Genomic DNA, 14097 nt, shown 5'->3' with positions numbered 1-14097 from the left:
TCGGTTCTGGAGTGATGCCTTCTCCACAGCTTGTTTTCTCATAAACAGGCTTCCCTCGAGACTTCTGAAAATGCAAACCCCTCTTGAACTTCTGCTTAATGAGACTCCAGACTACACTTTTTTCAAAGTGTTCGGTTGTGCATGTTGGCCTCACTTGCGTCCTTACAACAAACGCAAGTTAGAGTTTCGGTCTAAGAAGTGTGTTTTTCTCGGGTATAGTCCTCTTCACAAAGGGTACAAGTGCTTGCATGTTCCTACCAACCGCGTCTACATCTCTCGTGATGTAGTATTTGATGAAAATGTTTTCCCTTTTCGTGCACTTCCGACTAACCCTACCACTTCTACACCACCGGTGCCTGTGTACACACCTACGCCTGATCAATTTGTGGATGTTGCATATGCCCCTTCGTTGCTCCCTAATCATGCTGCAGGTATTGGACGCGGTGTCCGGCTTGAGCTACTTGATGAACAGGTCACCGATGAGCTCCCTGGTCGGGACGTGCATGTGCCATGCATGACGGGCGGCACCTGCCAACCCGTCACCGTCTCGCCTGCTTCGCGGGCGCCGGGTCAGCCTGGCTCCATGCTGGCCCCACGGGCGCTGGGCTCGCCTGGCTCGCTTGCCTCGTCAGCACCAATGGCCTCGCCAGCACCCGCTTCGCCCGACGCGCAGGCCTCACCAGCGCCAGCCTCGCGTGGCTCGCCCGGGCCACTGGCGGGTCTCTCGCCCGGGCCGACTGCTGCTGCCGCCAGCCCGGAGGCCTCGTCACTTGCTCCGGCCCGGTCCGCCTCTGCGCTAGGGTCGCCGACCAGCCCTGCCTCGGTCACTGGCGTGCCTGACTCGTCCGACTTGGTGCTGGCCTCGTCAACATCCTCTGCTGCACCGACTTTGCCAGTTGAACCTGCAGTCACCCTTCGTCCTCGCACACGGAGCCAGTCTGGTGGTTTTCGTCCAAAGAAGCAGACGGATGGCACGGTTGCGTGGCTTGCTACGTGCATGGCTGACAGTGCTGGCGATCCCACTGCAAAGCCTCGTCACTTTCAGGCTGCACTAAGTATTCCTCATTGGCGTGCTGCAATGGAACAAGAGTTTCAGGCCCTCCAACAGAATGATACTTGGCGTCTTGTTCCTCCAGTGTCCGATGTCAACGTCATTGATTCCAAGTGGGTTTTCAAACTCAAGAGACATGCTGATGGCTCCATTGAACGCTACAAGGCACAGTTAGTTGCAAAGGGCTTCAAACAGAGGTATGGTCTTGATTATGAAGACACTTTCAGTCCCGTCATCAAGCCTACTACCATTCGATTACTACTGTCTATTGCGGTTACTCGCGGATGGTTCCTTCGTCAGCTTGATGTGCAGAACGCTTTTCTGCATGGCATTCTGGAGGAGGAGGTTTATATGCGTCAGCCACCTGGTTTTGTTGATCCGACACGACCTCACCATCTCTGTCGTCTGGTTAAGGCACTGTATGGGCTCAAACAGGCTCCTCGTGCATGGCATGCTCGCCTGGGATCTGTTCTTCGGGCTCTTGGGTTTACTCCCTCCACTGCTGATACGTCACTGTTTCTCCTCCAGCGCCCTGAGGTTACGATGTATCTTTTGGTTTATGTTGATGATATCATTCTCATCAGTTCCTCCGCTGCTGCTGCTGATCGCCTTGTGATTGCTCTCCGTGATGATTTTGCTGTCAAGGATTTAGGTGCTCTTCATTTTTTCCTTGGTCTTGAGGTTTCACGGTCCTCTGCTGGTTTGACTCTCACTCGGAAAAAGTACGCCTTGGACTTGTTGCGTCGTGCTGGAATGCTCACATGCAAACATGTTAACACTCCGATGTCTGCCACTGATCGGTTGTCTGCTCTTGACGGTTATCCTCTCTCGTCTGATGATGCTACTGAGTATCGCAGTATCGTTGGTGGTCTGCAATACCTTACTATTACCAGGCCTGATATCTCCTATGCAGTCAACCGTGTCTGTCAGTTTTTGCATGCACCTAGGACGTCTCACTGGTCAGCTGTGAAGCGTATTTTGCGCTATGTCAGTCTTAGTGCCTCCTATGGTTTGCTTCTTCAGTCTGCACCGTCGTATGAGCTCTCGGCTTTCTTTGATGCAGATTGGGCTGGTAGTCCGGATGACAGGCGATCCATGGGGGGCTATGCGGTATTTCTGGGTCCTAACTTGATCGCCTGGAATGCTCGCAAGCAAGCAACTGTGTCTCGCAGTAGTACTGAGGCTGAGTACAAAGCTGTTGCTGATGCAACTGCTGAGATCATATGGGTACAGTCTCTGTTGAGAGAGTTGCGTGTTCCTCAAGCTCGTCCTCCGGTCCTGTGGTGTGACAACATTGGTGCGACATATCTTTCTTCTAACCCGGTGTTTCATGCTAGGACAAAACACATTAAGGTGGATTATCACTTTGTTCGGGAACGTGTTGCACAGAAACTACTCTGTATCAAGTTCATCTCGTCAAAGGATCAACTTGCTGACATCTTCACGAAGCCTCTTCCACAATCACAGTTTGTAGGCTATAGGCGCAATCTTAACTTGCTTTGTACTTCAGGACATAGTTAAGATTGAGGGAGGGTGTTAGACTGTATATACGTAACCTCTGTATATCTGTATTGTAACATTGTATTGTACCCCTTGGATACCTCTATATAATGAGATAGCCACACCCCAGGTTAGGGGTGTCGAGCAGTTCCTAAATCATATGTTTAACACTAGTAACTGCAGAAATCGACTGATCTGACGGGAGGCTAAGCATCACTAGTCTGATGCCTAGTGGTTCCCTACATTAAACCACTTCCGGTGTGCTACCGTAAGGCACTGTAATCATTCAAGTTCTTCATTCTGATCCTAATAAAATCCTACCGCGTAGGCTAGTTAATCATCAAGGTGTTAAATTGTCGATTGCCTCGGAATAATTAGCGCGCTCACTTTCACTTTGGAAATTCAGGAAAGCAGTACAACCCTCTGTAGCCTTTTGAAGCATCTGAAACTTAACTGAATGGTGAAAGGCCAGGTACAGATTGAACAAAAAAAGATTTATGTTCATTGTAATACGCCAGGAACCTACTGCCATCTCTGATAACATCACATATTTTTCTGTTTATACGCACGATCCAACAAATATTTGCTCAGTAAACTCTGACAAAAACACATCACTTGTGCTAGCTATTTACAGAAGTGTCTCATGGAACAGGTGAGATGACTACTTTGCCGGTGGCTCGCCCGGTCTCGAGGTAGGAAAACGCCTCCACGACCTGGGAGAAGGGGAAGGGCCCCTTGGGGTCGACCACCGGCTTCACCTTGCCGGCCTCGAGGTAAGGGTTGAGCTTCGCCAGGACGGACCCGTCGGAGGTGACCACGAACCGGAACCCCGGGGGCGCGACCGCGCCGGTGAGCACCACCACGCTGCCGCCCTCCTTCACCACCTTGACCGCCTTCTCGCCCTGGCCTGAAACCCCCGAGCATGTGTCAGCTCCGGACTACTGCTTGGTGTGCGTGTTTTGGCAGTCTTCTGTACTGTTGACAAAGGAACTTACCGACTGCGTCGAACACGACGTCGTACTTCTCCGGCATGTCCTCGAAGTTCTCCTTGGTGTAGTCGATGGCCACGTCGGCCCCCAGGCTTTTCAGGAGCTCCAGCTTCGGGGTGCTCGCCGTCGCCGCCACCTTCGACGCGCCGTAAACTTGCTTCGCCAGCTTCATTACGCATTATCACAGTGTAAAAATGATGTTCAGTTCAGCTGGCTATTGCTTGACTGGAGAGAAATTCAGTCCATTTGGAGACTGAACTGAAGTGGGAGCAATGTCGGACCTGGATGACAAGGGTCCCGACTCCGCCGGCGCCGCCGAGGACAAGGATGGACTTGCCGGCGGAGAAGCCTGCCCTCTCGAGGCCCTCATGGGCGGTCTCGATGGCGAGCGGCAGACCGGCGGCCTGCGCGAAGTCGATGCTCTTGGGCTTGAGGGCCACCAGCTTCTCCTCCACGGCGGTGTACTCTGCCAGCGAGCCGAACTGCTTGGGTCCCTCCAGGACCTTCTCGCTGATGTGGCCGTACACCTCGTCGCCTTCCTTGAGGCTCTTCACCTGGCTGCCGACCTTGACCACCACTCCGGCCATGTCGTACCCTGGAACAGTCTGCAGACCAACCACGACACAAGTGATCAAATCAAGAGCTCGAAGCCTCGAACTCGGAAGGAAGTGAAACTGAAGGGGCGCCCGAGCTCACCGGGAGTGGGGAGTCGGTGGCCTTGAACTTGCCCATACGCCGCTTGGAGTCGACGGGGTTGAGCGCCGCGGCCGCCACCCTGACCAGCACCTGGTCCTCGCCCACCGCCGGCACCGACACGGCCTCGTCGAGCTTAAGCACGCTGGCGTCCCCGTACTCTTCGTACGCCCAGGCCTTCATCGTCCCGGGAACGTCCGTCGCCGTGGTGGCCACCGCCGGGGACGATGACGCCGCGGTCACCACTCTCCGGCCCGTCCCACCGCATCTTCTCGCGGTGGGAGCAGCACCCGTCCTCGATTCCGAAACCGAGGACAGGAGGAACTGGGGTCGATTTGTTGGACGCGGGAAGAAGGATCTGGAGCATGGATTCGGAAGGATCGAGTAGGCGAGGAATGCTTGCATCTTGCTAATCTTTTTTATGCTCCTCTGGTCTCTGTGTTCTTCGTGTGCGTGCGTGCGTGAGTTCTTGTGATTGCTTAGCTTTAGTTATCCGCTGTGGCAGCTGGGAGTGGCGGGGAATGGCTGGGGATAAAAGGCCGGGACCGGCTGCGGGAGGATCTAGTTGAGATTTGCGTTTGTGATCGAAGGAAGGAGAAACTTCCGCTGGTTGTGACACCTGGCTGCTAGGCTTCAGTTTCAGCAGGTCACTTTCCTTGTGCATATTTTTTGGCGCCAGCAGCAGGTAGCAGGTCACTTGCGGATCCATGAATTGAAGTTCGCCCGGCCGAACATCTAAGGACTATTTTTCTAAAATAAATAAATAAGCACTCCCTCGGTTTTTATTTAGTCCGCGTATTAACTTTAATCAAAATCAAACTTTATAAACTTTGACAAAATTTATAAACAAAAATATTACTATATACAATATCAAATCAATACCATTAGATTTATTACTGAATGTACTTTCATATCATATAAATTTGTTATAATAAATGTTTGTACTTTTTTTATTAACTTGGTCAAACTTTACGAAGTTTGACTTCAGTCAACTATAATACGCTACTCCCACTCTCTCAGTTTACAAGGCGTGCCCGTGCCCCTAGGTCGTCAATTTGACCAACATAATACAAGTCATATATTACAAAAAATATACCGATATAACTTTTAGATGTTCTATTTTCAAACAGTATAATTTTGTGTTATATAGTTTATATTAGGGTGATAAAATTGACAACCTAGATATACACGTAGGACTTGTAAACTGAAACGGAGGGAGTAGAGTAAATAAAAACGAAGGAAGTTCAAATCTACACAACTAAACTCTATGAAATCTTACTTTCTTTCTTTGATAAAGGATATTAATTAGGCGACTAATACGCGTCGGCGCACCGGCCCAACAATTCCGGCCGGTCAAGCGTGATCCGTCGGATGTGATCCAGGTGGGCCATTGGATCGGGCAGAAAAACGGTTTGCCCTCGCGCTTCTCCTTCCTCTCGTTGGTCCTGCATCTCGCGCAGCTCCTCGAATGCACGACGCCGTGCTTTGTCGCCTCCGGTCGCAGCACTGCGCCGCCCGCCCTCACCGGCGTCCTGCTCGTTGCCGCCGGCAGTCATCCTCACCTGCGTCGATTACCTTATGCATTTTCTCGCCTCCGTGCATGCAACAGCATGTGCCCGTGGTTGCGCGCTTGCAGGTTCGGTGGCGATGCTCGCAACTCCAGTGCACAACGGCCGCGCTTCGATGGCGACGGCTCATCGGGCACAATGTCTCGACGGCGAGCTCACAAAAAAGATGCATCCCTCCTCGGGTTGCCAGTAGCAGCAAAATTAACCACCGGTCGTAGCAAAAAACAAGTGCCGGTTCCAGCAGAAAGACCAATGTAGTATCTTCGTCTCGCCCATCCCAGGTCACTGGCCGTAGCTTTCCCCCTCGCAAGTCGCCGGTTGAAGCTTTTCGCACATACAATTGAAGCTTTCTCTGTCAATGGTTGCAACTTTTCTGATTGCGTAGTGTCTGGTTGTAGCTTTCTCTTTCAATGGTTGGAGCTTTTTTCATCTACGGTCGAAGCTTTCCTATTAAGGTTGCAGCTATTTTCTTTTTGAGCAGCTCTTGGTGAAAGGTTTCTCTATCTTTTCAATTGAAGCTTTTTTCATCGAAGGTTGTAGCATTTTATGCGAACGGTTGTAGCTTCCCACAATGGCATTGACTGCTTGGAGCTTTCCCTGTATCCGGTTGAAGCTTTCCATGAAGGGTTTGAAGCCTTTTCTGTCAGCGGTTGCAACACAAGGGTGTCCGGCGGTTCTGCAATGCCTCCGGCAACATCCATTGCCGTTGCAGCATGCCCCCTCGCCCCCACCCTATTACTGCCAGTCCGGGCAAGCGTCTCACATGGCCGAGTGGCAGCACCCCACTGTCCATCATCAAAAGCATGTAGCACGATGTGGCTAGTTCCAACAACCATGGTGTCGATTGCAGCAAAAATTGTGGCCGTTTCGTCTGGTTTGAAGGTGATGGACAGCGGCCATTGGCACGGCGATCGGCTGCGAAGCAGCTAGAGGGACCAAGCTTGCGCGGTTAGTGATGGAAAAGAATGTGTTGCTTGCTCAGGGAAGAAGATGATGGGGGGGGGGAGGGTGATGAAGCTATGTACCTAGGGTAGGGTCATAGGCCTAACCTAGACTACCTCCCCAAGGACATCACCTTAAAGCCAGTAGCATTCAAAGGGTACCATCATCCACTCGACCAGAGACATTCCACTCAGAAGAATCAATGTCACTCGACCATCACAGAAGTCACTCGACGAACAGAAGATCTGAAGCCACTCTACACAGCAACGGTCGGGCGTTTACTCATAGCCTTAACTACCATTTATAACACTTTAATACGGACGTTACCTGTAACGCTCCACCTTTATGTACATTAAGTCCCGCATAACGGATGGGAGCTGGGGTCCTGGCGCACTCTATATAAGCCACCCCTCCTCCAGGTCTTGGGTTCACATCTTTTGTAAACACACGCACATATAAACCAGTCGACCGCCTCAGGGCATCGAGACGTAGGGCTATTACTTCTTCCGAGAAGGGCCTGAACTCGTAAACTCGTGTGTACAACTACTCCATAGCTAGGATCTTGCCTCCTCATACCTACCCCCATTCTACTGTCAGTCTTAGAACCACGACAGTTGGCGCCCACCGTGGGGCAGGTGTCTTAGCAGTTTGTTGGAGAAGTTGCGATTTTTCTGATTCCCGTCATCATGGTTTCCGGCGGAGGATTGGCTGAAGGCCGCGAGATCCGTCTCGGCGCGCTTGTCTTCATCGTCGACGACTCTGCTTGGCTCCACGAGGCTCCACTCGACGTCGGGGCGCTCCCCGTACGCGGGGCGACGCACTTCCGCGCATGCGTCCGCGGCGTCCTTCTTCGGCAGCCGTCGACTCAGTATCGGTCGGCTCCTATGGCAACCTCGCTTTCCGTTGTTCGCCGGCGCCAACGATGCGGTCGGTCGCGACTTCAGCGGTGGGTGAGGCATGTGGTGGCCCGCCAATCGGCCACCCCACAAATCATGGCGATCGAGCCCGATGAAACTCTCTACGGCCTGTTCGATCTGTCGAGTAGCTCCGTCGAGACCGCGTCCGAGTGCGACAACAGCGACCCCGGTGGAAGTCTTGATGGTCAATGGACCATGCAGTCCTCCTGGCTTCACCCGTGAAGACGGGGGCGATGGCGTCAGCGACCCATTGCATGTCCATGAGGAGTACCGCCCTGAACCCCTCGCTTCGCAGCGGAGGGAAGAGCTTCGCCGCCGTAACATGGATGCACTTCACACTCCTATCGTTGGAGAAACCCCCGAGGCCCAGGCCTTGGATGAGGCACGCCTGGCCAACTTAGCTAAGCGCACTCGACTGGAGAACCTCCAACGCGCACTCGACGAGCGTGCTCGGCAGTGAATTCCTGAATCCAGTCGATGACAACTTTTTCCGTCTCCAACTCAGGTATACCGAACTCCGATCTAGAATCTCACAGCTGCAGCTCGAATAGCAGAGTCAATTCAACCTTCCAAGTCAGAAGCTGGCCGAGGTTTGATGCAGATCCGGGCTTTGCTCCGGGCAGGGGGAGAGCAGAATACAGCAGTATCTCAGTCGCGGAATAGGATTCATAGCAGATCTATGGTGGCAGATACTGTCCAATCTGCTCACAGCCCAAGATCGCCTCCGCAGCGTGAGGGACGTGGGCACCGGCAAGATCAGTACAGGAACCGTGAGCAGTATGATCATCGACTCGACCACGATGACCGTCGTCGAATGCCCACGCCTCCTCCGAGGAGTGGATCATACGTGCCTCGGCGGCAAGATGACAGGCGCCCCCACAGCGGCAAATGAAGAATTCCAGTCGACCCTAGAGAGGCAGTCTTTGATGCAAGATCTATCCTCGTTCAAGGTCTGGTTGATAGGAACAGAGCTCATAGAGAAGGCCATGATAGAGATCATCCGACTGGAAGCAGGGTGCACGTTCAGGACCCGAGTGTTTCAGCAGAGCCATCAGAGCAGCAGTGATTCCTCCCAACTTCAGGTTGACGACTGGAGTTAGCAAATTCACCTGCGAGTCCAAGTCAAACACTTGGCTTGAGGACTACCGAGTGGCTGTGCAGATTGGTGGCGGCAATGATGATGTGGCTATGAAGCACCTCCCCTTGATGTTGGAGGGCTCAGCCAGAGCATGGTTGAATCAGTTGGCTCCTGGCAGTATATATAGTTGGGAGGAACTTGCTCGAGTGTTTGTTAGGACCTTTGAAGGCACTTGCAAAAGGCTGGCAGGGTTGACAGAATTGCAGTGTTGTGTCCAGAAACTGAATGAAACCTTGAGGGATTATATCCAGAGATGGATCACGTTGCACCATACAATGGAGAATGTGTCAGATCACCAAGCAATTGTGCCTTCAAGGAAGGCGTTAAGTATCGGGAGTTGAATCTGAAATTTGGTCGGACAGGAGATATGACTCTGACTCGGATGATGGAGATTTCCACCAAATATGCCAATGGTGAAGAGGAAGACTGACTCCGGAGTGGCAAGCACAAAACAGTCGCCCAAGAAACCGGAGGAGGGAATTCCAGTCAGAAACAGAAGCGAAAGGATGAACCAGCTGCTCCAGGTGAAGCTTTAGCTGTTGCCCAAGGAAAGTTCAAAGGAAAGCCCAAGGGGCTCTAGGCTCCCAAAAAAGTTAAGGATAAAGATGGGAATGATGTGTTGGATTTACCATGCCATATTCATACCAAAAAAGATGAAGAGGGGAACATCATTTACCCTAAACACACCACTCGACAGTGCTGTTTCCTTATCCAGCAGTTCCGAGAGAAACAACCCAAGGAGAAGGAAAAGGAGTCAGACGAAGGTGAGGATAGGGAAGAAGATGATGATGGTTTTCCCAATATCAATTCCACACTGATGATTTTTGCTGATGTTGAAAGCAAAAGCCGGTTGAAGGTTATTAACAGGGAAGTAAACATGGTTGCTCCTGCAACACCCAATTATCTGAAGTGGTCCCAGACTGCCATCACATTCGACCAGTCAGACCATCCAGCTCATATAGCCACCCCCGGGAGGCAAGCACTGGTGGTCGACCCAGTAGTTGGAGGCACTCGACTGACTAAAGTGCTGATGGATGGTGGCAGTGGCCTGAATATCCTTTATGCCTAAACCTTGAAGGGACTGGGCATTCCGATGTCCAAGCTTAGTGAAAGCAACATGAGTTTCCATGGCGTTATTCCTGGCAAGAAAGCTCAGTCACTTGGCCAGATCGCCCTTGATGTGGTTTTCGGTAATTCCAAGAACTACCGCAAGGAAAAGTTGACATTTGAGGTAGTGGATTTCAAGAGTGCTTACCATGCTATTCTGGGTAGGCCCTCTTATGCATGTTTTATGGCTCGACCATGTTATGTGTATCTCAAATTGAAGATGCCTGGTCCTAAAGGAGTAATCACTGTCACCGGCAATCAGCAGAAGGCGGAAGAGTGCTTCCAAAAGGGCTGAAAAATTGCCGATGCACAGATGGCAGTAGTAGAACTGCAAGAGTATCAGAAAAATGCAGATCCGAGTGATTTGCTGCGAGCCAAGAAGCCTGCCACAGATTCTGCATTTCGGTCGTCCGGTGAAACGAAGCCGATTCATATTCACCCGACCGACCACAATGCTGCTCCGACCCATATCTCAACAACACTCGACAACAAATAGGAAGAAGCGCTCATCCAGTTCCTCCGTGAGAACCGGGACATCTTTGCATGGAAACCTTCTGATATGCCGGGTGTACCCAGGGGACTGGCTGAGCATCATCTGTGAGTCGACCCAAAAGTAAAACCAGTCAAGGAACATCTCCGACGGTCCGCCGTCCAGAAGAGAAAAGCAATCGGTGAGGAAGTGGCTTGGCTCTTGGCAGCTGAGTTCATCCGTGAAATCTACCACTCCGAGTGTCTCGCCAATGTTGTCATGGTCCCCAAGAAGGACGACTCACTTCGCATGTGCATTGACTTCAAGCATATCAATCGGGCATGCCCGAAAGATTATTTCCCCCTCCCCCGCATCGACCAAATCGTTCACTCAACTACGGGGTGTGAGCGTTTGTCTTTTTTGGACACCTATTTCGGGTACCATCAAATCCGACTATATGGTCCCGATGAGATAAAAACGACTTTCATCACTCCATTCGGATGCTTTTGTTATGTCACTATGCCATTCGGCTTGAGGAGCGCCGGAGCCACATTCATGAGGATGATCCAGAAGTGTCTACTCACTCAAATCAGTCAGAATGTGGAAGCATACATGGATGACATTGTGGTCAAGTCACGTAAAGGTTACGACCTGTTGGCTGACCTTGCTGAAACCTTTGCCAATCTCAGAAGATATGATATCAAGCTTAATCCATCAAAATGCACATTCAGAGTTCCTGGCGGAAAATTACTCGGTTTCCTCGTTTCTGAACGAGGGATCGACGCTAACCCAGAGAAAGTTGGTGCTATACTTCGGATGAAACGCCCTGTGCGTGTGCATGATGTCTAGAAGCTTACTGGTTGTTTGGCCGCCTTGAGTCGATTCATTTCTCGCCTCGGTGAAAAGGCATTGCCTCTTTACTGACTGATGAAGAAGTCTGATAAGTTTGAGTGGACTCTGAAGCTGACGCAGCGTTTATAGAGCTCAAAGCCCTGCTTTCCACCCAGCCGGTGCTTGCTGCGCCAATCAGCAAAGAGCCTTTACTGCTTTATATTGCAGCCACTGGACAAGTTGTCATTACAGTACTCACGGTCGAGCGGGAGGAAGAAGGAAAAGCCTATAAAATTGAGCGTCCAGTATATTATGTTTCTGAAGTTCTGACTCCGTCGAAGCAAAGATATCCACATTATCAGAAGCTTGTTTATGGGATTCACATGACCACGAAGAAAGTTGCACACTACTTCTCTGATCATTCCATTACAGTCGTCAGTGACGCTCCATTATCAGAGATTCTGAACAATAGAGACACAACTGGTCGAGTGGCAAAGTGGGCGATTGAACTCCTTACCCTGGACATCAAGTTTGAAGCAAAGAAGGCCATCAAGTCCCAAGCAATAGCTGATTTTCTCGCCGAGTGGATCGGACAACAACTTCTAGCCCAAATCCACTCGGAGCATTGGACCATGTTCTTCGATGGGTCCAAGATGCTGAATGGTTCCGGTGCTGGGGTGGTGTTGGTATCCCCCTGCGGTGACAAACTCAGCTATGTTCTCCAGATTCACTTTGACTCCTCCAACAATGAAGCCGAATATGATGCACTTCTATACGGGTTGCGTATGGCCATTTCACTCGGCGTCCGTCGCCTCATGGTCTATGGCGACTCAGATTTGGTGGTCAATTAAGTAATGAAGGAGTGGGATGTCATAAGCCCATCTATGACTGGTTATTGCAATGTAGTGAGAAAGCTAGAAAAGAGATTTGAGGAATTGGAGCTCCATCACATCCCTTGAGTGAAAAATCAAGCGGCCGATGATTTGGCAAAGATAGGCTCCAAGAGAGAAGCCATCCCCAGCAATGTGTTCTTGGAGCACATTCATACACCTTCAGTTCAAGAAGATCCCTTCACTGAAGAGCCCCCACAGCCGAAGAGTGCCACCGATCCGACTGAAATCGAGATTCCAGCCGTAGTCGATTTGATTATGGAGGTTTTGGTCATCACCCCCGATTGGACAGTACCATATATCGCATACATTCTTAGAAGGGAACTCCCAGAAGATGAAGAAGAGGCTCATCAGATCGTCCGTCGATCTAAAGCCTTTACTGTGATAAGAGGACAGTTGTTCAGAGAAAGTGTGACTGGAGTTTGCCAGAAATGCATAACGCCAGAAGAAGGTCGAGTGATCGTCAATGACATCCACTCGGGGACCTGTGGTCATCATGCATCCTCTCGGACCATTGTGGCCAAAGCATACCGAGCGGGATTTTACTGGCCACGGGCAAATGAGATGGCACAAGAAATAGTCGACAAATGTGAAGGTTGCCAGTTTTACTCCAACATGTCTCACAAGCCTGCGTCAGCCCTGAAGACCATTCCACTCGTCTGGCCCTTTGCTGTTTGGGGATGAGACATGGTTGGACCTCTGAGGACTGGTAGGAGTGGATTCACTCATGTGCTTGTAGCAGTCGACAAGTTCACCAAGTGGATTGAGGCCAAGCCTATCAAGAACCTTGATGCCAACACTGTTGTCAGCTTCATCAGAGAGATAACATTCAGATATGGTGTTCCACACAGCATCATCGCTGACAACGGATCAAACTTTGATTCTGATGAGTTCAGAACTTTCTGTGCTTCACAAGGTACTCGAGTCGACTATGCCTCAGTCGCCCATCCCCAGTCGAATGGACAAGCTGAAAGAGCAAATGGATTGATTCTCAAAGGACTAAAACCCGACTGATGCGTCACCTCAAACACGCAGCAGGAGCCTGGGTCGACGAACTTCCATCAGTATTGTGGGGATTGAGGACAACTCCTAATCGGTCGACTGGCAGAACCCCATTTTTCTTGGTTTATGGAGCCGAAGCTGTACTTCCGAGTGACTTGTTCCACAATGCGCCCCGAGTCGAGCTTTTCTCAGAGGAAGAAGCAGAACGAGCACGACAAGATGCAGTTGATCTCTTGGAATAAGAAAGAGAGATGGCCTTGATCTGATCAACCATCTATCAGCAAGACCTGCGTCGTTTCCATGCCAGAAATGTGAGGGGTCAAGCATTTCAAGAGGGAGACTTGGTTCTTCGAGTGGATCAGCAGAAACCACACAAGCTTGCTCCCTCTTGGGAAGGCCCCTTCGTTGTCACCAGAGTGCTCCACAATGGAGCGTACCACCTCTACGACGTCGAGCACAAGAAAGACGAGCCGCACGCTTGGAATGCGGAGCTGCTCCGCCCCTTTTATACTTAAACACTCAGTTTGTTGAGATGCAATAAGACGCACCTTTGTAGTTTGTTTATCAAAGACAAGAGTTTTTACAGTCTTCTGAAAATGATTGTCGATTGCTTACGTTCGTTTCTGAAATCCCCCAGTGGGTGGCTTAGCTGCGAATCCGTTTTGCCTAAGTTGAAAAAATCCTACCAAGTGATGAGCAAGCCTCTCACTCGGAGGCTTAGCTGCAGTCCAGTACTCGCCTAAGTTGAAAAAAATCCTACAGAGTGATGAGCAAGTCTCTCACTCGGAGCCTTAGCTGCAGTCCAATACTCGCCTAAGTTGAAAAAAATCCTACCGAGTGATGAGCAAGCCTCTCACTCGGAGGCTTAGCTGCAGTCCAGTACTTGCCTAAGTTGAAAAAATCCTACCGAGTGATGAGCAAGTCTCTCACTCAGAGGCTTAGCTGCAGTCCAGTACTCGCCTAAGTTGAAAAAATCCTACCGAGTGATGAGCAAGCCTCT

The 14097-nt window shown here is 50.8% G+C and overlaps 1 protein-coding gene across 1 annotated transcript; it reads right to left on the bottom strand.

The window, feature by feature from the left end:
* Positions 1-3026: 3026 nt before the first annotated feature.
* Positions 3027-4767, bottom strand: LOC119315379 (2-methylene-furan-3-one reductase-like). Its single transcript, XM_037590006.1, has 4 exons — positions 4237-4767; positions 3822-4145; positions 3547-3706; positions 3027-3458 (listed from the first exon to the last, which is right to left on the bottom strand). Exons 1-4 carry the CDS (start codon positions 4636-4638, stop codon positions 3193-3195), a joined length of 1152 nt encoding a protein of 383 aa, XP_037445903.1. The 5' UTR covers positions 4639-4767; the 3' UTR covers positions 3027-3192.
* Between the last annotated feature and the right edge of the window lie 9330 nt (positions 4768-14097).

This window comes from Triticum dicoccoides, chromosome 6A (assembly GCF_002162155.2).
Source record: "Triticum dicoccoides isolate Atlit2015 ecotype Zavitan chromosome 6A, WEW_v2.0, whole genome shotgun sequence".
NCBI lineage: Eukaryota > Viridiplantae > Streptophyta > Magnoliopsida > Poales > Poaceae > Triticum > Triticum dicoccoides.
This window is presented reverse-complemented; position numbering and strand designations above follow the sequence as displayed.

Coding starts and splice junctions, on each gene's coding strand:
- LOC119315379 (XM_037590006.1), bottom strand. CDS start 4,638: ATGCAAGCATTCCTCGCCTACTCGATCCTTCCGAATCCATGCTCCAGA. Junction 3,707..3,821: donor TCGGGACCCTTGTCATCCAG/GTCCGACATTGC, acceptor TGCGTAATGAAG/CTGGCGAAGCAAGTTTACGG. Junction 3,459..3,546: donor CGTCGTGTTCGACGCAGTCG/GTAAGTTCCTTT, acceptor CGGGGGTTTCAG/GCCAGGGCGAGAAGGCGGTC.